The sequence below is a fragment of the Pan troglodytes genome, chromosome 2 (genome assembly GCF_028858775.2).
Source record: "Pan troglodytes isolate AG18354 chromosome 2, NHGRI_mPanTro3-v2.0_pri, whole genome shotgun sequence".
Taxonomy (NCBI): Eukaryota; Metazoa; Chordata; class Mammalia; order Primates; family Hominidae; genus Pan; species Pan troglodytes.
Genome location: NC_086015.1, coordinates 15,342,013 through 15,368,091, shown reverse-complemented (window position 1 = coordinate 15,368,091; position 26,079 = coordinate 15,342,013). Strand labels below are relative to the sequence as shown.

At 40.4% G+C, this 26,079-nt stretch overlaps 1 protein-coding gene across 25 annotated transcripts in view; it reads right to left on the bottom strand.

The window, feature by feature from the left end:
* ATG7 (autophagy related 7) overlaps positions 1-26,079 on the bottom strand; it is a 283,351-nt gene that overhangs the window by 206,991 nt on the left and 50,281 nt on the right. For 18 of the 25 annotated variants that reach the window (XM_016940476.4, XM_016940479.4, XM_016940478.4 and 15 more), the window contains 5 exons: positions 17,132-17,220; positions 15,466-15,587; positions 7,848-7,938; positions 6,275-6,419; positions 517-675 (listed from right to left, as the gene is read on the bottom strand). In XM_016940476.4, the coding sequence (XP_016795965.2) occupies positions 517-675; positions 6,275-6,419; positions 7,848-7,938; positions 15,466-15,587; positions 17,132-17,220 (606 nt within the window). The remainder of the gene's footprint in view (positions 1-516; positions 676-6,274; positions 6,420-7,847; positions 7,939-15,465; positions 15,588-17,131; positions 17,221-26,079) is intronic. The other 7 variants (XM_024355330.3, XM_054680378.2, XM_016940480.4 and 4 more) reach the window with 2 other exon arrangements.

Genomic DNA, 26,079 nt, shown 5'->3' with positions numbered 1-26,079 from the left:
GTCCGTGGCTTCATTCTTAAAGTCAGCGAGACTATGAACCCACCAAACTCCAGACACATCTGAAGGAACAAACTCCAGACACATCATCTTTAATCGCTGTAACACTCACTGCGAAGGTCTGCAGCTTCATTCTTGAAGTCAGCAAGACCAAGAACCCACCGGAAGGAACCCCACGAACCCACTGAAAGGAAGAAACTCCAGACACATCATCTTTAAGAGCTGTAACACTCACGGCGAAGGTCCGCGGCTTCATTCTTGAAGTCAGCAAGACCAAGAACGCACTGAAGGAACGAACTCCAGACAGACTGGGATTGCAGGTATGAGCCACCATGCCTGACCTGGTTATGTTTTTTTATCCCTCTCTGAGATGAGGAAACAGAGGTTCAGCCACATAGCGAGTGGCTGGGAGAAAGTGACAGATATCTGACTCTCTTTCTTCAATGCCACAGGCCTCATTTCCCAAGACTTAAACATTTATACATATAACAGAAAACCTCTGCAAAAGCAACAACCTACCACACCGGGGAATATTTTCTGGAGCCGGTCCGCTGCTGCCAGAGCCTTGGGCTTACCACCCCCTAGGCAATCTTCAAACTCATAGAGAGGCTGCCTCACAGGATTGGAGTAGGAGATCTTGGCATTGTCCACAAATGTGATGTGTCTCACGCCCCAACCCTGTGTGGAAACAGGAGATCATGGTGTGTTTCTGATGAACATTTCACAGGGTGCTGTCTCTTGAAATCTCAAAAAGAATATTGGTTTGGAGAAGCTTGGGAACCTCAAAACACAAGAAACTTCAGAAACTGAATTGTGCAAATTCAGGTTACGATAAACAGAATGTTGACTTTCCTTAGAAAACAACATAATTATATACTCAGTGCCTGGTTTCCTGTAATAAGACTAAAAAATGTCAAGTGGAACAGACTAATAATTATTTTTGACAGTGTCACCAAAGATTTGGAGGTGAATCCCATAAGAACTGTCTATGTTGTTGTTTTAAAAAGATTAGCAATAGCCCCTAAATGTCCTTGATTTCCCTTAACGAATAATTAAGTATAAATAACAACTACTCTTGAAGCTCATTTAAAGCCTGAATGAACTCCTCCAAAAAATGACTCACAAATTATTTCCCACTGTATGCTATTTTAGAACATTTTGTACCATTTCTTCAAGAGGCAAAGCCTTATTAATAATCTGGAATTTAGGGAACAAGGCTATATTCTTAGAAATAGTTTTCACGGGTTTTATAGACTTCAATTATGTCTCCTATAACAGTTTTATAAAACCATACGATTTTAAAGGTAGATGGGATCTCTAAAATCCTTGGTCCAATTACTTTGTTTTACAGATATGGAAACTGATGCCAGGAAAGATAAGTGATTTGCCTAAGAGATACATCTGGTTAATGGTGGGAATGAATGAGCTCTCCAGAGGTGCAACCAAATGAAGTTGCCTACTTCTTGGGGTAGGGTACAGTGGGTATATTTTAGTAGATCATAAATAAGCATACTGAACTAAGAGATGTCCTGCCATGACTGGCTACAAGACTAAGATTCTGCTCTCTCTTATTTCAATATCTTTCCATTAGAAACTGAGAGACTCAATTAGATTGAAGGTTTCAGAGATCCAGCCAACAAGGACCCAAGATTCGTTTTCTGTGTCGAGAACGACAGGTCAGAATCTGCCTTTCATAAGCATAGGTTAGACTGACTGTTTTGAAGCCCACTGGTAACCTTTTGGTCTACCCACCCAGTTTTGTAAATTATTTTCATCATCTAAGCAACCTACCATGGAGGCAGAATAAAGTCACTTGTGCTTGCTTTGGGAATGTTTATTTCTGAAGTATTTTTGCATTCCTTAAAGCAACTGATGAGTGGATAGCAAGGAAGGCAGTCTGGGAACGTGCTGGGTAGTGGGAAGAAAGCCAGATACATTACAAACATGCCATAGGTTAGTCACATGCAGGTGTATTTGCACACACTTAACTTTTGGTTTCCTGGAATGCTACACAGTTTAAATGGCTAATCTGCAAAGATTAAAGAAAATCACAATACTCAATGCTGGTGAGGATGTGGTAGGGAGAAAATCATCCTACTGATTGAGAATGTTAAAGTGGTCTAATCTTTCTGGAAAGCAATTTGGCAGTATGTTTCTAGAATCTTAAGAATACCCATATCCTATGACCTATTTCCAGCAATTTATCCTAAGAAATAATCTGACATACTGACCAAGATGCAGTCACAAAGATGTTCTTTGCAGCACAATTTACAATTGTAAAAAACTGGAAACAATGTTAATGCTGAACATTAGGAGAAGGGTTCAGTAAGTTATGTTTCATCCTATCAGAAGGCATATTCTACAGTCATAAAGCTTTAGCAGACATTGCAGTGAACTCATGCAGTCCTGACTACTCGGGAGGCCAAGGTGGGAACATCACAAGGTCCAGTCCAGCCTGGGCAACAAAGCCAGATCCTGTCCCAAAAAATGAAAAGGCCTCATAGACAGGCATCATTTTTAATGACATGTTAATTGGTAAGAGCAAAGGACATTATTATATATCTAATAAAATGTTAAAATACATATTAAACACTGAAATGTGACAAGTGAAAAAGCAGTAGGAAAATGAGTGTCTTCTTTCCTGCCTTATGACTTTTATATTTTCTATAATGGCTTTATGTTGACTTTGAAATTTTGAAAAATGTTAGGAAAATCTAAGCATCTAAAAATTCTAGAACCTAGAAAAAGACAGTAAAATAAATTCCACAGAAGGAGGAAAAAATTAATAAAGATAAAAGTAGATATTTACGAATCTGAAAGCAAAATGAGACAGAAACAAAAATTATAGAATAAATAAAGTAATGCTCCAAAAAAACTGATAAATAGACAAGCCTCTCTAGCAAGGCTTAATATGAGGAAAAAAGAGAAAACACAAATATACAACATTAGGAATATGAAAAGATTTTTTAAAAGATAAAAGGAAGATTTAAAAGAATACCATATGTATTTTATGTCAATTAATTTTTAAAGCTAGAAAAGCAGTACAAAATCTAAAAAGGTGAGTCAACACAGAAACATCTGTAAAAGTTTACAAAGATTCCCACCACCCTTACTACCCCAACCAACAAAATTCTTTTATTTTTTTTCTGAGACAGAGTCCTGCTCTGTCACCCAGGCTGAAGTGCAGTGGCGCTATCTCCGCTCACTGCAAGCTCCACCTCCTGGGTTCACGCCATTCTCCTGCCTCAGCCTCCCGAGTAGCTGGGACCACAGGCGCCTGCCACCATGCCCGGCTAATTTTTTTTTGTATTTTTAGTAGAGACGGGGTTTCAACCGTGTTCTCCAGGATGATCTCGATCTCCTGACCTCGTGATCCGCCCGCCTCGGCCTCCCAAAGTGCTGGGATTACAGGCGTGAGCCACCGTGCCTGGCCCAACAAAATTCTTAAATGCATCAGGCCCAGACGGATTTCTAACTGAATTTTACCTAACCATCAAAGAACAGATAATTCATTTATTTAAATTGTTCTGGAACTTAGAAAAAGGCAGAACGTTTTAAGTTTATTTTATAAAGCTAGCATAATGTAGCTATAAAATATACAAAGATAGAACAAGGAATAACATGACTATAAACCAATTTGACTTATGAAGTGAGATGTAAAATTTATTGATTAATTGATCGGTTGATTGAGACAGTGTCTTGCTTTATCACCCAGGCTGGAGAGCAGTGGCACAATCTTGGCTCACTACACCCTCAACCTCCTGGTCTGAGGCAATCCTTCCACCTCAGCTCCTGAGCAGCTGCAACTACAGGCATGCGCCACTACAGCCTGGCTAATTTTTATATTTTTTTTTGTAGAGATGGGGTTTCGCCATGTTGTGCAGGCTGGTCTTGAACTCCTGAGCTCAAACGATCCGCCCACCTTGGCCTCCCAAACTGCTGGGATTGCAGGTGTGAGCTACTGTGCCCGGCCAAAATGTAACATTTAAAAACAAAACATTACTAATTGAATTCAAGAGTATATGAGAAGAATAAGATACCACGTACAGATAGGTTTATTCTAGGAATGCTCAACATTAGAATACTTTGTCTTGATAAACGTAGTTGATAAAGCTCGACATTTCTGATATAAACGTGCAGAAACAGAAATCAGCTTCTTTAAATTATAAAGAACACTTACCAGAAACCAACATCAAAATTAAAGATAAAAACAAGAGGCACTCTCATTAAAGTCAGCAATAAAACAAAGATATCAACTCTCACTGCCATTCTTCTACATTACTGTGGAGTTCTAGCCAATCTTATAAGACAAGGAAAAGAAAGATATAAGTGTTGGTGAGGAATACTATTAAGCTACAAAAGAATCAAAAAACTCTTAGAACTAAGAGAGTTTAGAAAGATGGCCAAAGATAAATATGCAAAATTCACCATTTTTCCTACATCCCAGTAATAGTCAACTGGAAAGTTTAATGGGAGAAAATATCTCTAAAGGAAAAAACATCATTAAATATGCAGAAATACCATATTTAAACTCAATTAGATACATGGAAGGCCTATATAAAGAAAATGCTACTGAAAAACAAAGATGATCTAATTAAGAGATACACCATGCTCCCAGAACTAAGGATTAATGTCATAAAAATACATCAATCCCTTCTAATTTATCTATAAATTCATTGTAATTTCAACTAAAACAGTGAGCATGAATATAGGAATAAAAAAAATAGATCAATGAGTCAAAATAGAGAATCCATAAAGAGACTCAGGTATATAAGGGGGTTTAGCATTTGATAAAGACAGAAAAATGATGATTTAGATTACTGAATAAATGCCATTAAAACAACTAACAATCCATTTTGTGCAAAAGTAGCTAGATCTTTACCCCTTATCATGTAACCAAAAAATTTCCACATTCATAAAGCTCTAACATAAAAACAAGAGTTCCATAACCCAATAAGGAAAAGACTGACACATATAATAACATAAAGCTGAAAAAAACTTTTATATGGCTAAAGACACCTTAGATAAACTAAGAAAAATATTTGCATCATACTACAGAAAAAAGGTTAATTTCCCCAAGAAAAAGAACTCTAAATCAATAAAAGACACAACCCAAAGAACATGAATAAAAGAAATAAAACTCACAAAAGAAATAAAATTAAACTCATCCTTGCTAATTAAAGAAACACAAATTCAAACAATAAATGTTACTTAACTGACTGAGATTTCAAAAGTTGATATATCCAATTTTGGCAAGAGCGTGGAAAAAAGTTCTGTGTCTCATATGTGTAACATTTTTGGAAGGCAATTTCGTTTGAAAAACATTTTTGGCCAGGCTTGGTGGCTCACACCTGTAAACCCAGCACTTTGGGAGGCCAAGGCAGGCGGATCACTTGAGGGCAAGAGTTCAAGACCAGCCTGGACAACATGGTGAAACCCCGTCTCTACTAAAAATACAAAAATTAGCCAAGTGTAATGGTGCACACGTGTAGTCCCAGCTACTCGGGAAGTTGAGGCAGGAGAATCGCTGAACTCAGGAGGTGGAGGTTGCAGTGAGCTGAGATCATGCCACTGCACTCCAGCCTGGGTGACAGAGTGAGACTTTGTCTCAAAAAAAAAAAAATTAATGACAAACAAATATATAAAATATTGACATTCAAATTCTATACTCTCTCTAACACAGTAATTCTATGTCCAGGGTTTTTTTCCTAAAAAAAAAATCCTATGGATATATAAACATACAAGTATAAGAATGTTCTCTAATAGAGAACAGTATCTAATAGAAAAAAATAGAAAGTAATCTGAAATTGATTAAATAAAGAACATAGTCATACAACAAAATACTACATATACATACTATGGAAACACAGAAAGGTAGCTACAGTCATTTTTCTATCTAGTTAAAAATAAAAACCTGTTATAGATAGTATGCTATGATCTAATCTTTATAAATACAAATAAATATCAGCAAAGATACTGATTTCTCTATATTTAGATATGTCTACAATAACATCTGGGAAAAAGGCTGCATACTAATCTACAAAGTCTGCTTAATAGGAAATGGGACTTGCGATGGGTGTGGAGGACTTTCTGTTTCTATCTGATGATAAAAGTTTGTATTTCTTTTACACTTAAAAAGATAAGAAAAGGAAAAAGGAAGGGAGGGAGAGATGGAGGGGATGGGGAGCTGGGAGATGGAAGGCAATCATGAAGAGTAAAACAAGAAGAGAAGCTACAACTTCAAAGGTGCCATTTGCACCCCCCACCTCCGACTTACCATCAACGTCCTAGCTACATTGCAACCCAAGGTGCCGGCTCCAAGCAGCAGACATTTGACAGACACAACCTTGTCCAAGTCTAAAGTAGGAACCAATCTCCAACACATCAGTTTGAGATTTAGATCCACTGATGACTCAGCTAACCTAGAAAAGGAGAGATTTACTTATTCAGTCACTCCTTTGTGCAATAATCTTGTTCTGAAAGATTTCAAGTGGCTATGCAAGAAAATAAGAAATAATAAGGAAATTGGGATCAAAGGAAAAAGAAAATTAAACTGGAGGGTAAGCAGGGAGGAGAAAGCTTCCCACCCAGCAGCATGCTGTTGGAGTCCTCTGCAATGAGGGGGCCACAGATTTGATACTGAGTTCCAGCAGCCAAGGTGAAAAGGGAAGAGCATGACCAGTTATAGGAATCATGGTGTCCATGAATAAAAACACACCATCTGATTAAGAGGAAAGTTTTTCCTAGTACTGAAAACAGAAATTTCTCCCGTATCTCCTTAATAAGGCCTCCCATATCTCCTGCGCTCCCATATGGGAGCGCCTCCCATATCTCCTGCACTCAGGCCAGGCACAGTGGCTCACGCCTGTAATCCTAGCGCTTTGGGAGGCCAAAGCGGGTGGATCACCTGAGGTCAGGAGTTCGAGACCAGCCTAGCCAACATGGTAAAACCCTGTCTCTACTAAAATTACAAAAATTAGCTGGGTGTGGTGGCAGGCGCCTGTAATCCCAGCTACTCAGGAGGCTGAGGCAGGAGATTCACTTGAACCCGGGAGGCAGAGGTTGCAGTGAGCCAAGATCATGCCACTGCACTCCAGCTTGGGCAACAGGAGTGAAACTGTCTCAAAAAAAAAGAAAAAAAAAAAAGTGCACTCAGATTCGCCCTTAAACACAATACTGGCTTCCATGAAATAATTCTTCTAATATCCTTCAAGGTGGGCCAATAAGGTCTGGGTGTGGTGGCTCATGCCTGTAATCCCAGCACTTTGGGAGGCCGAGGCAGGTGGATCACGAGGTCAGGAGTTCGAGTCCAGCCTGGGCAACACAGTGAAACCCTGTCTCTACTAAAATACAAAAAATTAGCAGGGCATGGTGGCGCGTGCCTGTAATCCCAGCTACTCAGGAAGCTGAGGCAGGAGAATCACTTGAACCCAGGAGGCAGAGGTTGCAGTGAGCAGAGATCGCGCCATTGTATTCCAGCCTGCACGGAGCAAGACTCCGTCTGGGGCGGGGTGGGGGACGGTGGGGGGAGTGGGCCAATAGGACCAAGCTAGAGGACAATGCATAAAGGACTGAAAGGCAGTACAGGTATGCTGGTGGTCTGAGAGCATGAGCTTGAAACAAGAACAAAATTTAGAATGTCTAGAACAGATGAAGACTGTGCCCTTCAGGATATGCATTGTTAATATTAATTCTCACAACCAAACTTCAATTGAAGAGCAGAGTAACACACGGCAGCATGACCAGCACCCCCTGGGCTGAATTACACAATGTTGTGTTGACCTGACAGAATTTGGTGTGTGTCTTGGTTACAAAAAGGCTGACTGGAGAAAACAGCTTCCCAAATATACCTTTTAGGGTCCATACATTCACTGAGGTTCACCATCCTTGGTCCCATGCCTCCTTTCTGGTTCTTTTCCCATCCAACTGCTTTAGGACAATCTTAAGGCAAATAAAACACAAAGTTTAATGAAGGAGGGAAGAATAAAAACAAGCAGATCAAGCAGCGACCTTACATAAAAAAGATCGACATTCATAATGGCCCATGCATTGACAAGCTTTTGGTTTGCTTCTTTCTAAAAGAGATTTGAGGGCCTGAATTTCCACAGACTTGCCACAGTTGCCTCCCCATCTTTCCCAACTACTGGGAATCTTGTTTAGGGACCATCAAACCTAAGCAATCTTCCTGTACAGGAGCTTCTGAAATAGCCCTCAACTCTGGCCCAAGGTGGCTCAACTTTCACTGTTATTGGAAGTTGCTGAAAAAAAAAAAAGACAATCTTTTCTGGGGTAGGTATAACCCCACTGAGGCTTCTCTATCTAAGCAAGCCAAGCCAATGTAACTGCAGCACCCCTTCACTGAGGTTCCTATTGGGATTTGAACCTTTAAATTAAGTATGTCCCTTCTGTACCTGTGAGCAGATCACAGTCCAAGGTGACTGTCATTTGATTAAGCTGCCCTTTCCTTTAAGCTCATCTTTATCCATTCAGAAGTTTCCCTTCCCTGACTTCTCCCTTCCTCGCAGCCCTCTTTTAATCCCTGCTATGGGAGCCTCTGTAACTCCAGTTAACTCCAATTCTAGCAGTTCCCAAAGTGTGTCCTATTCAATAATCTCAGAGGATAAGGATCCTGTAGCTAAACAGACTTTGGAAATGCTTCTATACTTATATCTATCTTCTATATCCAGCCCCCACTACCACTCAAACCTGGCCATTCACATTGCACATGAGGGAGATAAAAGCTCTGAGAAACCTGCAGTACAGAACCCACGTGATTTGATTTGGCTTTGTGTTTCCCACACTTACGTGGCTCTCCATATCTCCCTTCATTTCCCTGTATACCAATTACAATCTCAAGGGACACATTCAGGGAAACATTGCTCTATTCTACTGTTGCAAAATTCTCTTAAACATCTCAATTGCTTTGCAGAACACGCCTGCTACCTTCTCATGTTAATGAAAGCTTTGCTTGCCTTGGTGGAACCACAGCCTTGTAAATCTTGCTAGTGGATCCCACTCTCTTGCGCTCCCTACATCTCAGGACCTCTGCTACTCCCCCTTTCTCACTGAATTCCCACTGCTCACAATAAAACCTGAACTCCTAAGCAAGAAATTCACCCCACCACAGCCTATACTTCCAGCATCACCTCCACTGTCTGCCTTAAGCAACAGACTCTGCAGGAACAGAAACTCCTTGACTTGAAGTTAAGATGTACGGGACTGGGGGAATTTTAATTTTGTTTCTAATTATACACTGGTTTTCTTTTTTTTTTGTTTTTTTTTTTTTTGAAACAGAGTCTCGCTCTGTCGCCCAGGCTGGAGTGCAGTGGCGTGATTTTGGCTCACTGCAAGCCCCACCTCCTGGGTTCACGCCATTCTCCTGCCTCAGCCTCCCGAGTAGCTGGGAGTACAGGCGCCTGCCAGCATGCCCGGCTAATTTTTTGTATTTTTAGTAGAGATGGTGCTTTACCGTGTTAGCCAGGATGGTCTTGATCTCCTGACCTCGTGATCCACCCGCCTTGGCCTCCCAAAGTGGTGGGATTACAGGCATGAGTTACCACGCCCGGCCTGTACACTGGTTTTCTTTGTCCATTCTCCTACTTTTGAATTTCTATCAAGATCACAATTTTCCTTTCCTTGGGAAACTTTTCAGCTGTTGACATTTAAAAAAATAGTATTGCCCAATATAATTACGGGACCTAGAAGGTATTGATTTCCTTTACATGATCTTTTGTTTCTGGGATAGGACGGCCAATGAGAAACCATAGGGCCAATTATCCTTGAAAGCTAGTTGGGCCCCAGTTTGGCTGAGGGTATCATTCACAGCAAGAAGCCAGAAAACAAACGTCCTTCCCCCTTTTAAATCGGGCACTCTGATGTGGTATTTTTTAATGCCATGAAAAATTAAAACTGAAATAATAGAGTTTTCTTGTTTGAGACAGGGTCTTGCTATGTTGCTGAAGCTGGTCTTGAACTCCTGGGCTCAAGTGATCCTCCAGCTTCAGCCTCCGGAGCAGCTAGGATTACAGGCATGAGCCACCATACCCAGTCAGATTTGAGTTTCATAAAGAGGTTAAGACTTCAGAATTGTTTTTCTGTGGGGAAAAAAAAGAGTTCCCACCTGCCATTAATTGATATTTTGTTTGATTTTATTACTACTCTTAGATTCAATTAAAAATGTGTCTCTTAACATCAAAGACATGGAATCTGCTTAAATGCCCATCAATGACAGACTGGATAAAGAAAATGTGGTACACACACACCATGAAATACTATGCAGCCATAAAAAAAGAACGAGATCATGTCTTTTGCAGGAACATGGATGGAGCTGGAGGCCATTATCCTTAGCAAACCAGTGCAGGAACAGAAAACCAAATACTACATGTTCTCAGTTATAAGTAGGAGCTAAATGATGAGAACTCATGGACACAAAGGGGAACAACAGCCACTGGGGCCTACTTGAGGGTGAAGGGTGGGAGGAGGGAGAGGATCAGAAAAAATACTAGGTACTAGGTATTAGTACCTGGGTGATCAAATAATCTGTACAACAAACCCCTGGGAAACAAGTTTACTTATATAACAAACCACATATACCCCTGAACCGAAAATAAAACTTTTTTTTTTTAATGTGTCTTTGATACATAGCACAGGAACTTGACAAGAACTACAGAATCACAGCCTAGTATTGTAATCCATAACTCCAGCCTAGGTTTTCTCTTGATACAGGTAAGAAATTATTAGACAAAAATAAGACATAATTTCAAATTAAAAGTTCTCTATACTCAAAAGGTTACAGATGCTGGGCTCATGTCTGTAGTCCCAGCTACTTGGGAGGGTAAGGCAGGAGGAAAGATTGCAGGAGGAAGGATTTAGCCCAGGAGTTCAAGGCCAGCCTGGGCAACATAAGAAGACCTCATCTCTCAAATAATAATAATAATAATGATAAAGGCTATAGCCATTTCTAAGAAAATTAGATGCCCTTTAAACTTAATAATGAAAAAAATAACACATATGGCAATAGTATGTAATTTACCATACCTGCCTCCATATAATCTATACCTATAAGACATACACCAAATTAAATTATATATATATAGAGAGAGAGAGAGACAGAGAGACAGACAGAGTCTTGCTGTCTCGCCAGGCTGGAGTGCAGTGGCACTTATCTTGGCTCACTGCAACGTCCGCCTCCCGGGTTCAAGCGATTCTCCTGCCTCAGCCTCCTGAGTAGCTGCGACTACAGGCGCGCACCACCATGCCCAGCTGATTTTTATATTTTTAGTAGAGACGGGGTTTCACCATGTTGGCCAGGATGGTCTCAATCTCTTGACCTCATGATCCGCCCGCCTTGGCCTCCCAAAATGCTGGGATTACAGGCATGAGCAACCACACCTGGCCAAGAAAATATTATTTAGGAAAAAATTAGGTGCTGTCTCCCATAGTGGGCAAGCAGGAGGAGCACAAGAAAAAACAGAGTTAAGATGGGATCTCTACCTGCAGCAGTGTCTGCCATCTTCCTCCACCAGGTGCCAGAGCTGTTAACACAACACACCATGAGGAAGCAAAAGAAGACATAGGATATTTAAAATAATACTCCTCAATTGCGCAAGGTAGCTCACACCTGTAGTCCCAGCACTTTGGGTGGCTGAGGCTAGAGGATTGCTTGAGCCCAGGAGTTCAAGACCAGCCTGGGCAACATAGTGAAACCCTGTCTCTGCAAAAAATACAAAAATTAGTTGGGTGTGGTGGCACATGCCTGTAGTCCCAGATACTCGGGAAGCTAAGCTGGGGGGATGGTTGGAGCCTGGGAGGTCAAGGCTGCAGTGAGCTATGATTTTGCCACTGCACTCCAGCCTGGGTGACAGGTCAAGACCCTGTCTCAAAAAATAAAATAAAATAAAATAATTTAAAATAATACTCCTTATACCATTACCATGGCAACTATGGGATGTCTTAGAAGTATTGAAAAGTACAACCATACTTATATTTTCAGTTTACATTATGATATAGAAAAATTCTTTATAAAGTTGTATTTACCATAAAGTTTTATTTACAGCTAAGAGGCAACATATTAATTTACATGAAAAACAGGAAATTCATTTGCCTTTCCTAAGCTAAATAATCTACATTTAATATCAGGCATAAAGAAGATGTGTTAAAGGCATTAGTGGACGACAGAAAACCTTTTTCAAATGGAAATATACGGTGTGGTTTCTGGGTTTAAATGTCAGCATCGGCCGGACGTGTGACTCACGCCTGTAATCCTAGCACCTTGGGAGGCTGAGGCAGGCAGATTGCCCGAGCTCAGGAGTTCAAGACCAGCCTGGGTACACGGTGAAACCCCGTCTCTACTAAAATACAAAAAAATAGCCACGTGTGGTGGCGTGTACCTGTAGTCCCAGCTACTCAGGAGGCTGAGGCAGAAGAATTGCTTTTGAACCCAGGATTGCAGTAAGCCGAGATCCTGCCACTGCACTCCAGTTTGGGCAACAGAGCGAGACTGTCTCAAAAAAAAAAAAAAAAAATGACCGGGCACAGTGGCTCATGCCTGTAGTCCCAGCACTTTGGGAGGCCGAGGCGGGTGGATCTGTAATCCCTGCACTTTGGGAGGCCGAGGCGGGTGGATCATGAGATCAGGGGTTCGAGACCAGCCTGGCCAACACGGTGAAACCCCGACTCTACTAAAGATACAAAAACTTAGCAAGGCGTGGTGGCACGCGACTGTAATCCCAGCCACTCGGGAGGCTGAGTCTGGAGAATCGCTTGAACCTAGGAGGCGGAGGTTGCAGTGAGCCGAGATCGTGCCATTGCACTCAAGCCTCAAGCGACAGGGCACGACTCTGTCTCAAAAAAAGCAAAAAAAATGTCAGCATCATCAAGCATGAGCCTTATCATAGAGAGTAGGATGTAAGAATAACTCAGTTACTTTGTCATAAAAGTGGAAAGAAAACTGCCTCTCTGCAGAGTGGTTGGCAGAATTAAGTGATTACCCCATGGAAGGTGCCTGGCAGCTTGTCAGACACACAGACCAGACCCACATTACTTTTTAGCTAACTCTCACCTCATTCCCTAAGACCACGCTTGTCCAACCCATGGCCCAGGACGGCTTTGAGTGTGGCCCAACACAAATTCATAAACTTTCTTAAAACATTGAGTTTTTTTGCATTTTTTTTTTAGCTCATCAGCTATCATTAGTGTTAGTGTATTTTATGTGTGGTCCAAGACAATTCTTCTTCCAGTGTGGCCCAAGGAAGCCAAAAGATTGGACACCCCTGCGACTATCTTTAAGTGCGGTTTAATAAAACAAAGGTATAGCATGTAAGTTAACATTACACAGGAGCTATTTTAGAATTTGCCAGGAGAGGGTGCTACATCCAATGCAAATATCTAAAAACAGCAGAAAGGCAAAGGCTCTAAACTGAAAAGCAGCATCGTCCTTTGATCAAGCAGAAGTACTCTGTCAATCTTTCAGCGAATTGTGTAAAGACATGTGTGTTAGAGCATAGAATCGCTGAAAAAATGTCATGTGGGCCAATCCTGAATCCTTCTGACTGTAGCACTCTAGAAAAGATATCTCAGAAGAGATTTTTTTTTTTTTTTTTTGAGACAGAGTCTTGCTCTGTCACCCAGGCTGGAGTGCAGCAGTGCAGTCGGCTCACTACACCTCCACCTCCCAGGTTCAAGCGATTCTTCTGCCTCAGCCTCCTGAGAGCTGGGATTACAGACACCCGCCACCACACCTAGCTCATTTTTGTATTTTTAGTAGAGACGGGGTTTCGCCATGTTGGCCAGGCCAATCTCGAACTCCTGACCTCAGATGATCCACCTGCCTCGGCCTCCCAAAGTGCTGGGATTACAGGCATGACCCACGGCGCCTGGCCTTGGAAGAGATTTTGACATCACCTCCCCCATCACACACACACATTTTAAGGCATATCTATGGCATAAGGAAAGAAATGTGCCTTGGAACCATGAGGATGATATAAGGAACAAGCTAAATAATATATATGAGGCCAGGCTCAGTGACTCATGCCTGTAATCCCAGCACTTTGGGAGGCCAAGGTGGGTGGATCACTTGAGGTCAGGAGTTCAAGACTGGCCTGACCAACATGGTGAAACCTGTCTCTACTAAAAATACAAATATTAGCTGGGCATGGTGGCGGGCTCCTGTAATCCCAGCTTCTTGGGAGGCCGAGGAGGGAGAATCACTTGAACCTGGGAGGCGGAGGTTGCAGTGAGTCGAGATCATGCCACTGCACTCCAGCCTGGGTGACAAAGCTAGACTCTGCCTCAATAATAATAATAATAAATGTTGTGAAAGTGCTCTGAAAAGCATATAAATCACATAGAGATGAGGAATTATTCTGGCAAGAAGTATAAAAGTGCTGGGCTTTATGTGAGCTAGGAAATTTACATAACATTTATTAAGCACCTATGATGTGCCAGACATCGTGCTCTGACTTTGACATAGGACATGGATTCCGGGTAAGAAATATTCCCGAAGCTGGCCGGGAGCGGTGGCTCACGCCTGTAATCCCAGAACTTTGGGAGGCTGAGGCGGGCGGATCACAAGGTCAGGAGATGGAGACCATCCTGGATAACACATGGTGAAACCCCGTCTCTACTAAAAATACAAAAAATTATCCGGGCGTGGTAGTGGGCGCCTGTGGTCCCAGCTACTCAGGAGGCTGAGGCAGGAGAATGGCACGAACCCGGGAGGTGGAGCTTGCAGTGAGCCAAGATCATGCCACTGCACTCCAGCCTGGGCGACAGAGTGAGATTCCATCTCAAAAAAAAAAAAAAAAAAAGAAATATATCCGGAGCTGGGCATTATATCCTTATTTTACTCAAACTTGAATATGTATTCAATCTCTGAGACATATGTAAATATATATATGTGTATATATATATATATATATACACACACACACATACATCTCTCTATAGATAAAATGTCTCTCAGTCTAAGTTTCTCAATTTATAAAATGGGGGTAAAAGCTGATAACTGTCACATAAGGATCAAATGAAGATATTAAATGTGGAAGGAGAAATGGCATTTTTCCTGACTGGTTTACTATATGGAGAACAGGATCACATACAACTTTAAGTATATAACAAATAAATATTTAAGTGCATTAATACTTCATCCTTCCTTTAAGAATGGACAGGAATAAAGATTTTGTGTTAAAGAAAAGTAAAATTGAAAACGGGGGGAGCAGAGGGGAACAAATCCTGAAGACTGAAAAAACTGCCTAGAGAAAATTTCCTGGTCACAATCTTTGCCTTTGTTCCAGTCTGAATAGCAGAGCATGCCCTCTGTTCGAAGTAGGTGTCTGCATTGGCAAAGAGGTACAAGTTGTACTTTTCTCTTCCTTTCTTCTGCCATTGTGACGATATGAAAAGAAAGTAAACCTGGTTCCGTTTCTGATAAATGATAATTATATGCATTTTCAAAGACCGGCAAATTACCTGGGCTAAATGCCATTTCTGGAAGCTTCACTTCGAAGATGATGCTGTGGGCAACGTCTCTCGCCCCCTGCATGGTACGGTCACGGAAGCAAACAACTTCAACAGACTGGAAACTGCTACTCCTGTTGTCATGCCCGGATTTTTATTTATTTATTTTTTTTTTTTAAAGGAAGGAAAAGAAAAAGCTCACATAAGAGCTTCAGCAAACCAGTTGGAGAGAATTCAATGCATTCTAATTATGCCTCTCTGATACCCACAGGAGATGGCCTTAACTCTTTTGAACATATTCATATATGGCTCCTCTGTCCAAGTGTTTAGAGGCTGAATGATGAATTGGCTGTGATTTCTTTCTAGGTGAATTTCTTTCTACAATCTATTGCACATAAATAATTCCAACAAGTAAATCTTTTAAATGCGGAAAAAATGCTCACAAGACATTTAGAAAAAATCCTCTAAGACGTGGGTTCTTTTGGTTCCCTCTGCTCTCCCCATCTGAACTTCCCTATTAAGCAGCAGTACCTCAGTCAGTAGTTAGGAAGCCCATTTGCACTGTGTAGACTTACCACCTGGATAATTGTGGATTGTCTCCCTCAGAGAACAATCTATAATTTATCTATCTTCATATTTTTAAATAAACATTTTTATTTAAGTAAAGCAGACACATTACACAAATCCCAAGTATAAAGAAGGCTGTCTTATGCCTTCTCTCAGTCATTAACCACTGCCTTCAAAAGTAACAACTACTCTAAGTCCATACCTTGGTTTTGCCTATTTTAACTTTACATAAATGGAATCATGGAGTATGTATTATTTTAGGTCCAACTTATTTCACTTAATATTATGTTTTTAAAATTCAGCCATGTTGATTTCTGTATTAATAGTTCACTCAGATTCATTGTTATATGACATTTCATCATATAGGATATACTTAAATTTATTATTCATTTCATTATTGAAGAACGTGTGAGCTATTCCCAGCTTTTGGTTATTGAGAATAATGCTTCTGTAAACATTCTTGTATATGTGTTTTGCTTCTATCTATGTAGGTATTTCAGTGAGTAATATACTTGAGAGTAACATTGCTGAGCCATAGATATTTTTAATTTTGGTAGATACTGCCCAACATTTTTCCAGCAGTATTTGCTCCACATCTTCGACAACACTTGGTACAGACGTTTTTATTAAATACTTTTGATGGATATGTAGTAGCATCTCATTATGGTTTTAATTTTTATTTCCTCAATGACATGATGTTGGGCATCTTTTCAAATGTATATTGGCTTTTAAGATATCCTCTGTTTTAATTATTTTAGGGTTAAGAAAAATGGAGAATGACAGCAGTAGGAAAATCCTATCTGAAAGAAACCCAGACAGCTAGAAGGGAGGGCTACAGAATTTGTGTCAGGACCTCTGGCTACCAACTCTACCATATACTAAAACATCTTTAGCATAGAATGATCAGAGTATGCAGGTCCCTAACAGACCTGCTTAAGGTTCACTAGTATGGAAATTGGGTTATGACTGATTTATTGATTACCTGGTTTCCATGCCCAAAATGAAAAAATAATGCATTTAGGAAAACAGAGATACAAATAGAAACAGACACATTGTAAAACACATACTGGCAAAGGCAGACAGACAGACAAACACACACTCTTGTAAATACCATCTGTGGGCTGCTAGGACCAAAAAATTCCTCAAAGGCCATCCAGGGTACTGGGCTAAGTTACAGGGATCATATACACCAATTGTTATCTGTGAACAAAAAAGACTTTCTGAGTAAGTCGAGTATCATGTCAGCTTCACAATACAGACATTGCTCATACTTCCTCTTTGCTTTTTTATGCTTTCTGCAAAGCCTTAAAAATTAAACATCTGGTAAAGGGCTAAGGGGAGGAGAAGAAAGCCACAGGATCTCACACTGCACTACAGAACTTCTTGATAGCAGGGGCTATCAAATTCTTGTCTGCACCCCCTGTGCCTTGCATTGTGCCTGACAGAAAGTAGGAGCTAAATACATGTAGAAGGAAAAAAGACTGGAAGGAAGATGGGGAATGAAGGAGGACAGTCAAGAGAGCTTGTAGAGAAAATCCTCTTGTAAACAAAGAAATATAATCTGTGAAAATTGCTCATTTTTATGCAATGAGAAAATCAAAGAAGGGCCACTACCAATGTAAGTCTACAGTCAGATCAAGTTAAACAGCCAGTTACTCTTGATTTTGCTAACATATATTTCCTCCCTCCCCTTTCCCATCCCACTCCAATCCCGATCTTCATCTGGAAAACTCTACTCAATTTAAAATACCGTTTCTTCAGTGAAGACTTCTGCTGGCAGAAGTAGTTGGCCTGTCCTTGCTGCTTTCATAGCTCTTTGAACCTTGTATATAACATTTTTCATTTTCTGTCTCCTTCCTTTCAAAGACAATGAGCACCCAGCACCCAGATACTGACTTCTAAATACCATTCTCTAAGAAAATAAATCGGGGCTCCTTGGACACATGGTTAATTCTAAGGCTCAGGCAGGGAAAATACAAGAGAAGCTTGGAGCATCTTATAATACCAGGAAAGAAGGAGGTAATCAAAAAACAAATGAATTGGGGCATGTCAAGGTGATACAGGCACCAACTGTAAGAGTTATCAATAGCCAAGGCTGGAACAATTTGTGCAACAATATAAATAATATGATGTTGAATTATAACCCAAAGTATAAAATAAGTATCTACGAGTCCACATTGATATAAATAAAGAATGGAATAAATGTGAAGGGACAAGTCTTCCTTAAAGAAAATTTCCAAACTATATAAGCAAATACTGCCCTCTTCAGAAGCAAAATTTAACCCTTCCCCTCCTTAAAGGTAGCTGGAATTAGTGATTTACTTCCAAAGAAAAAATAGTAACTTTACAGTGGAGAAACCTGGCAAATATTACCTTAACCAAGCAATCAATTTAACGTTACCAAGGATGTCATGTGGATATCAGGTGATAAGGGTACTTCACTCAGTGGTATTTTTTCCAAAAACCCATAACCCCAGTCTAATCACAAGAAAACATCAGACAAATGCAAATTAAGGGACATTCTATAAAAATAACTAATCAGTACTCCTCAAAAATGTCAAGGTCATCAAAAAAAATCAAAGAAAGCCTGAGAAGCAATTACAGATCAGAGGAAACTAAGGAGGAGACATGACAACGAATTGCAATGTAGTATCCTGGACTGGATCCTGAACAGAGAGTATTGCAGGAAAAAACTGGTGAAATCGGAAATGTCTAGAGCTGAGTTAATAGTAATGTAAGAATTCTGGCTTCTTAGTTTTGACAAATGAACCGTGGTGATATAATGTGACAACATTAGAAAAAACTGAAACTGGGTGAAGGTACATGGGAATTCTCTGTACTGTCTTTGCCACTATCTTCTGTAAATCTAAAATTATCCCAAAATAAAAAGTTTATTTTAATAAAAGGAAGACAAAGAGCATCTGGAGAGCAGAAAGTATCTTTTTCATCTCTCCTTCATAAATACAGAGCAGACACTCAGTGAATGTCTTTTGTATGACAAAAAAGTAGATGGATGGATAAATGGGTGGAAGAAAGAAAGGAAGGATGTAGAGTGAGTAGGGGTGAGGGAGGGAAATTGCTGGCAGAGAACCATAAATTGACCCATAGGTTTCCTTCATAAGCATAGCATGGGTTAAATGAAAACACGTCTGATAAATTTTTCTTAAATCTAGATCCAGTTAGTTCTGTAAGGATGGAATCACCCTAAACACTCCCTTTTATTTCCCACAATGCTTGGTATAGTATCAGCCACAAAGTAGGAGCTTAACCAATATTCAGAAGAATACCCATAACCCCACCATCCTGAGAGAACTATTAACATCTTGGTGTGTAACTGCCCATGAACTTATTCTTTGCACAAATATATTTTAATTACTAGGACTTTGAAACAAACATGGGATCATGCTATAAATAGTGTCTTTGTTGTTGTTGTTTTGAGACAGAGTCTCACGTTATTACCCAGGCTGGAGTGCAGCGGCACGATCTCGGCTCACTGCAACCTCCACCTCACAGGATTCAAGCAATTCTAGTGCCTCAGCCTCTCTAGTTCCTGGGACTACAGACAGGCATGTGTTACCATGCCCCGCTAATTTTTTGTATTTTTTCAGTAGAGACGGGGTTACGCCATGTTGGCCAGGTTGGTCTCGAACGCCTGACCTCAAGCAATCCACTGGCCTTATCCTCCCAAAGTTCTGGGATTACAGGCATGAGCCACTGCGCCTGGCCTAAATATTGTTTCATATCTCTTATTGTATTGTGAACTGTCTTCTATGCTAGTAAATGTTCTATAACCATTGTGAGTAATGGCTGAATGGCATTCCATTGTATTGATGTACCAAATGTTTTCTATTTCCTTTTGAAGGACAATTAAGTAGTCTTCATCTGCTCAATCTCTGAAAATGAATTTTACTATGGTCTTATCAGATATTTACTGTATTATTTCAAAGACACTCTTTAAAATATTTGCTACCTTTTCCGTTATATACAATTTTCTTATTCCTAAAATTGAAGCATTTTTTTTTCTAAATGCATGTTCGTTTCTTAAACGCACATAGACAGATTCATATTTAATTTAATACAAACAGGTTCATAGATATGGTCATCCTTTCAGGAAATATTTTTATTTGAGATTTCCTTTCCCACAGAGATAAGGTTTCAGCATCTAGGGCACTTTTAAAAACAGAGCTTACTACGCTGAGTAGTCTCTTACTAAATGAGGCCTAGGGAAAAGTACTCAACCCTCCAAGCCACAGTTTAATCATGGAGGAAATAATATATTACTTATTTCATAGAGCTGTAGTGAGGATTAAATGAGCTGATACTAAACATGAAAAGTCCAGCACATACATAGAGCTACTAATATCATTATTGGTGATAGACTCAGAATCTCCAGTGGTGAGCCCAGCAATCTGTATCTTTATCTGTACCAGGCTCCTGAATAATTCTGATGCAGCTGGTCCACTCCATGGACTTGAATTTGGGGTGTATTAGAGAGGGTGCTCTTACAGACCAAAGAAAACATCTCTGAACTGTCATTATCTTGAAAACTCTGGATTGGCCCTACATCTTCCCATACTCCTCAAATATGTGGTCCATGCCCCAGCAGCATGCATCCATCAGCCTTCCCTGGGAGCCTTCAGAAATGCAGAATCCCCGGCCTCCTCCCCAGACCTGCTGAATCAGAGTCTGCATTTTAATAAGAACCCAGGTGATTCATACACCCATGGAAGTTTCAGAAGCACTGCTCCTCCTCAACCTTCTAATGGCCGTGGATCTCAAACTTGAAGATGCTTGGGTATCACCTGGGGAGCTATCAAAAATACTGCTGCCTGGGTCCCACCTCCAGAGGTTCTGGTTTAATCGATCTGGAGTCTGGCTTGAGTACTGGTTATTTTAAAAGATCCTCAGGTGATTCTAATGTGCAAGTTACAAACTTCTTGATTGTCTGCAGCAATTTCTCAAAGTATGGTCCAGCAGAGACCACCTGCATCAGATTTGCCTAGAAGCTTGATGAACTTGCACAACACCCTATCCACACACATACATACACTCAATCTGATCCCAGACCTCTCTAGTACCACCAATACCTGCATGTCCAGTGAATACCGCATGTGATTCTTATGTACACTATCATCTTAGCACTAGCTGTCTACAGTCAAAAGAAGAAAATATTTGCTTAAAAGAGGGTTCACTGCATAAATATACACAATTGTAAGAAATTCCTGACTGTAGAAAAATTAAAATATGGAGAAACAAGCATTTTAGAATAAAGAAAACACAGGATGCATGTTATATTTGATGTCTTGCTGGTTTAGAACTCTCTGTGAAGGCAAGAGCAGTGTATTCATCTTTCCATCTCTAGTTACCTAAGCACAGTGCCTGAGAGTCAGCAAGTATCTATTGAATAGATGACAGACTAGTACATTTCTCCAGGCTTCAATACATGGACTCCCCCTCTGCAAAGATCTTGAGCAGGGATCCTGGGAGGCAGCTAGAGCAGGAAAAGTGATGCATGACTGACGCAGACCTGAAGCTTCCATACAAAACTGTGATGCAGCATCTCAGCAAGTTCCTTTTCCTTCCTTCTTTCCTTTCTCAACATTACAGGGTCTCATGGCATTTTAACCCTGGGATTCTCCTAGGTGAGAATGTGAAAGTAAGATTTAAAAAAAGAGGGCTTCCGATGAGAAGTGAGAGAACTCTGAGAACAAGATTTCCAGTCCAGGGCTTCCACCGAATTAAGAAGTTGTCTTCCTTGAGCTCTTCTGGTCCATGTGGCCACCCCACCTGCTACTCTTCCATCAGGGACATCTTTTTATTTTGCTCCCCTCTGCCAATCATGACAGATAGCGTCTGCCAGACAACTACATTTATTTAGCAATCGTCGCTTCAACTTCACATTGCTTTTATTCATAAAAAGCATTTACAACTCTAGGCCGGGTGCAGTGGCTCACGCCTGCAATCCCAGCACTTTGGAAGGCAGAGGCGGGTGGATCACGAGGTCAGGAGATCAAGACCATCCTGGCTAACACGGTGAAACCCCATCTCTACTAAAAATACAAAAAATTAGCCGGGCGTGATGGCGGGCGCCTGTAGTCCCAGCTACTCGGGAGACTGAGGCAGGAGAATGGTGTGAACCCGGGAGGTGGAGGTTGCAGTGAGCCAAGATCGCGCCACTGCACTCCAGCCTGGGTGACAGAGCGAGACTCCGTCTCAAAAAAAAAAAACAAAAAAAAAAACCCCAGCATTTACAGCTCTATCCAGTGTAAAAAGGGGGAGAAGGGAGAAACTAGCATTTCTACTTCCAAAACATTGAAACAGCTTACAATTAGAAAATGGCCCGATGTAGTGAAAAACTCACTTGCTTAACAGTAAGCAGGTATGTGTTTTAATTCTGCAGCTAACTGATCCTAAGACATTGGCGGAAGTTCCTTTCTCTCCTGCAAGATGAAGGGGTTGAACCTTTCATTTCAAAGGATTTCTTCAGGCTCCAGAATCATAGAACTTTAGAGAATGTTTAAGAAGAAAATACCCTATAGGTCACAAAACAACACAGACTATATCAAAGCTCAATCTTACAGAGTATCTAAAGGGTATTCAAACCAGCAAAGGAAAAACAACAACAAAAAACACACAAAGGCTATTAAATGGGTTACTTAGGAAGAACCTAGGCAGTATCAATCTAGAAAATGCCATTCCTACAGAGACACTGAGTTACAATTTGCAAATGACTTCATAAACCTGGACCCTTAATCAAACATTCTGGATCACTTGCTCTTGTGTAACCTTTAGCAATTTACTTAACTTCTCTATGCCTTAATTTTCTCAACTATAGGATAAATTTTTTTTTTTTTTTTTTTTTTTTTTTTTTTTTTTTTGAGATGTAGTTTCGCCCGTTGCCCAGGCTGGAATGCAATGGCACGATCTCAGCTCACCGTAACCTCCACCTCCGGGGTTCAAGCAATTCTCCTGCCTCAGCCTCCCGAGTAGCTGGGATTACAGGCATGCGCCACCACACCCGGCTAATTTTGTATTTTTAGTAGAGACGGAATTTCACCATGTTGGTCAGGCTGGTCACGAACTCCGGACCTCAGGTGATCTGCCCACCTCGGCCTCCCAAAGTGCTGTGATTACAGGCGTGAGCCACCACGCCTGGCCTATAGGATAATTCTTAACTGCACTTAGCACAGAAACTGAGAATGAGGCCAGCGCTCAACAAATAGTAACTACAAAAACAACATAAATACACTGTCTTGCAGTAACTTCATTGACCTCTTTGTTCAGTCCAATCCACCACCACGACAGTCATGCTTAACGATGGGGATGCACTCTGAGAAATGCATCGTTAGGCAATTTCACCGTCATACCAACATCACAGAGTGTTTTTACACAAACCTAGATTGTATAGCCTACTACACCACACCTGGGCTACCTGGTATAGCTTGTTGTTCCTAGGCTAGAAACCTGGAGAACATGTGACCATACTTAATACTGTAGGTAACTGTAACACAATGGTATTTGTGTATCTGAACAAATCTAAACACATAGAAGGTATAGTAAAAATACAGTATTATAATCTTATGGAACCACTGCCGTATATGTGGTCCATTGTTGACCGAAACATCATGTGGCATGTGACTGTACATAGTTAGCTGTCTTCAGTTTCAAGGTTATTTTTTCTTAACTGGCAAAGAAAAGAAAGGGATAAGTTCTAGTCTATCAAATATTCTTGGGGTCTAGGCTTTATCATGTGCAAATGTAGAGTTGGAACTAAATGATATCTAAATTATATAAACTAGAATATTATGTTAGATGCTACAAGTGGATGCTTAATTTCAAAGAATAAGCATATTTCTTAACCTAAGGACAAAGGCAATGGGGTAGAATAGTGAAAAAAAAAATCTTTTTTTGAGCAGAAAAGACTAGGAATAAGTTTCTTAGAGCAACCTGACCTAACATGGGCTATAGAGAGCAGGAATGATCTGCTAAGGAGGAAAATCTACCACTTACCCTTAAAAGCAGGTCAGCTTGAAAATGGTTTAAGGTAACTTTCCTACCCATATGAGGCATAAGTGCAGAAGGCAGGCGTCGAATAGGAAAATGACAAAATCCATTTAACACTAAGCTGAACATCATTTAATCTTTCTTTGATGATTCAAAAGTGACCCCAAAATCTTTAAGTGCTTTAGCAATCAACTCAGAATCTATCTTAATCATTGGAGGAATGATTAGTTGGCACAATGCTAGGTAAGCCAGCTTATACTACGGTTAAACAGAATTTTTAAAAAAATATTTTTCATAAATAATCACTGACTAGGAGTTCTGGTTTTAGAACTGGCTTTGCCACAAATTAATTGTGGGAACTTGGGCAAATCACTTCCTTTTGTAATACAAATCAGCAGAAAGAAGCTCAACGTAACTGAAGAAAAACTTTGTTTAGAAGCTTTATGAAATAAATGTTCCTTTCTACTTGGCTGAGAGCATACAATTCATTGAAATGATTCAGTCATGATCAGTCTGCCAAGCAATTTGCTGAAAAAGTACACTGTGAGAAAGAAAAGAGGGCAAAATTGCCAACTTGCTTGTCTTCAGCAAGAACATGTTCCACAATGATCCCATAAAACATGCTAATCTAACAAATGGCTGTCTTTAGAACTCAAACACTTGATGTAACAGGAAATGCACAAAGGAGATTACACGTTTTTAAAGTATGGGGGAAAAAACTGAAATACCTAATGCACTTCAAAGTCACAGACAGCTGCCAAGATGCGGAGAGATCACTAAGTGAAGAAAGAGCCCAGCTAACAGCATATAAATTGTTGCTCCTTGGCTATTGCTCTTGTCCACAGATTTTAAAGCCCTAGAATTAAAGGCTAATGTTGTTGAAATTACACAACATTTCCCAAACATTCAATCTTCAATAACTGCTCTGAATGAAGTAGAAGAGTCAAGTAACCTTCCCCAAAAGATTGGTAATGGGACAATGTTATGAGCTATTTTTAATGTAATCACAAGAACTGGCCTGAAAGATGGTGATCTGTTGTAGCAATGGAGTGCGACTGTGGAATCCACATTTCATTGAGAGAAGAACTTAAGGCCCATTTTCAACCTAACACATGTGTACAATACTACAACATCTGATCCTGGTAAGGGTACACAGCTGGTAGGAGCGAAGCTGGCAGGGTCTGGGGGAAACATTTATGATAAGCAGTGTTGTGCTGGAGTTGGCCCATACAGGCTTCTGGGAGCCAACTGTTAACGTCTCTTTTCAATTCGGCATTCCAGGACTTCACACTGGTAGCCTGCAATTGGCCATGGTGGGAGTACTGGTACCATACAAGTAAGAAAACACTACAAAATCAGGACTATTCCTACCTCACAAGAGCTGGCTGTTAAACATTTACCAGCACACCGCTGATTATGAACCTTAACATGTTCTAACTTTTTTTTTTTTTTGACAGTTTCATTCTGTTGCCCAGGCTAGAGTGCAGTGGCATGATCACAGTTCACTGCAGACTCAAATTCCTGGGCTCAAGGAATCTTCCTGCCTCAGCCTTCAGAGTATCTTGGACTACAAGTGTGTGCCACCACACCTAGCTAATTTTTAAATTTTTTTGTAGAGACAGAGTCCTGCTATGTTGCCCATGCTGGTCTTGAATTCCTGGCCTCAAACAATCCTCTCACCTAGGTCTCCCAGAGTGCTGGGATTACAGGCGTGAGCCACCACGCTCAGCCTCAAACTCTGTAACGCAGTAATTCCACATCTAGACATCTTTTCTATGGAAATAATTAAAACTACAGGGGATAAGGAGAGGAAAAAGAGGAAAAATTTGATGCACAAAGCAGCCCTAATAGTGAAAAAATTATGAGAAATATAAATGTCAAAACCTTGGTAAAAATACTATCATACATCCATTAAAAAGGATGTTGTGTAGAATATAATACTATTATGCTAAAATGCTACAATAAAACAAAATACTGTACAATCTTAGTTTTAAAAAATGCACAGGATTAAAAGGAAATATACAAAAAGTTTGTATATTAAAAAAACCTAAAAAT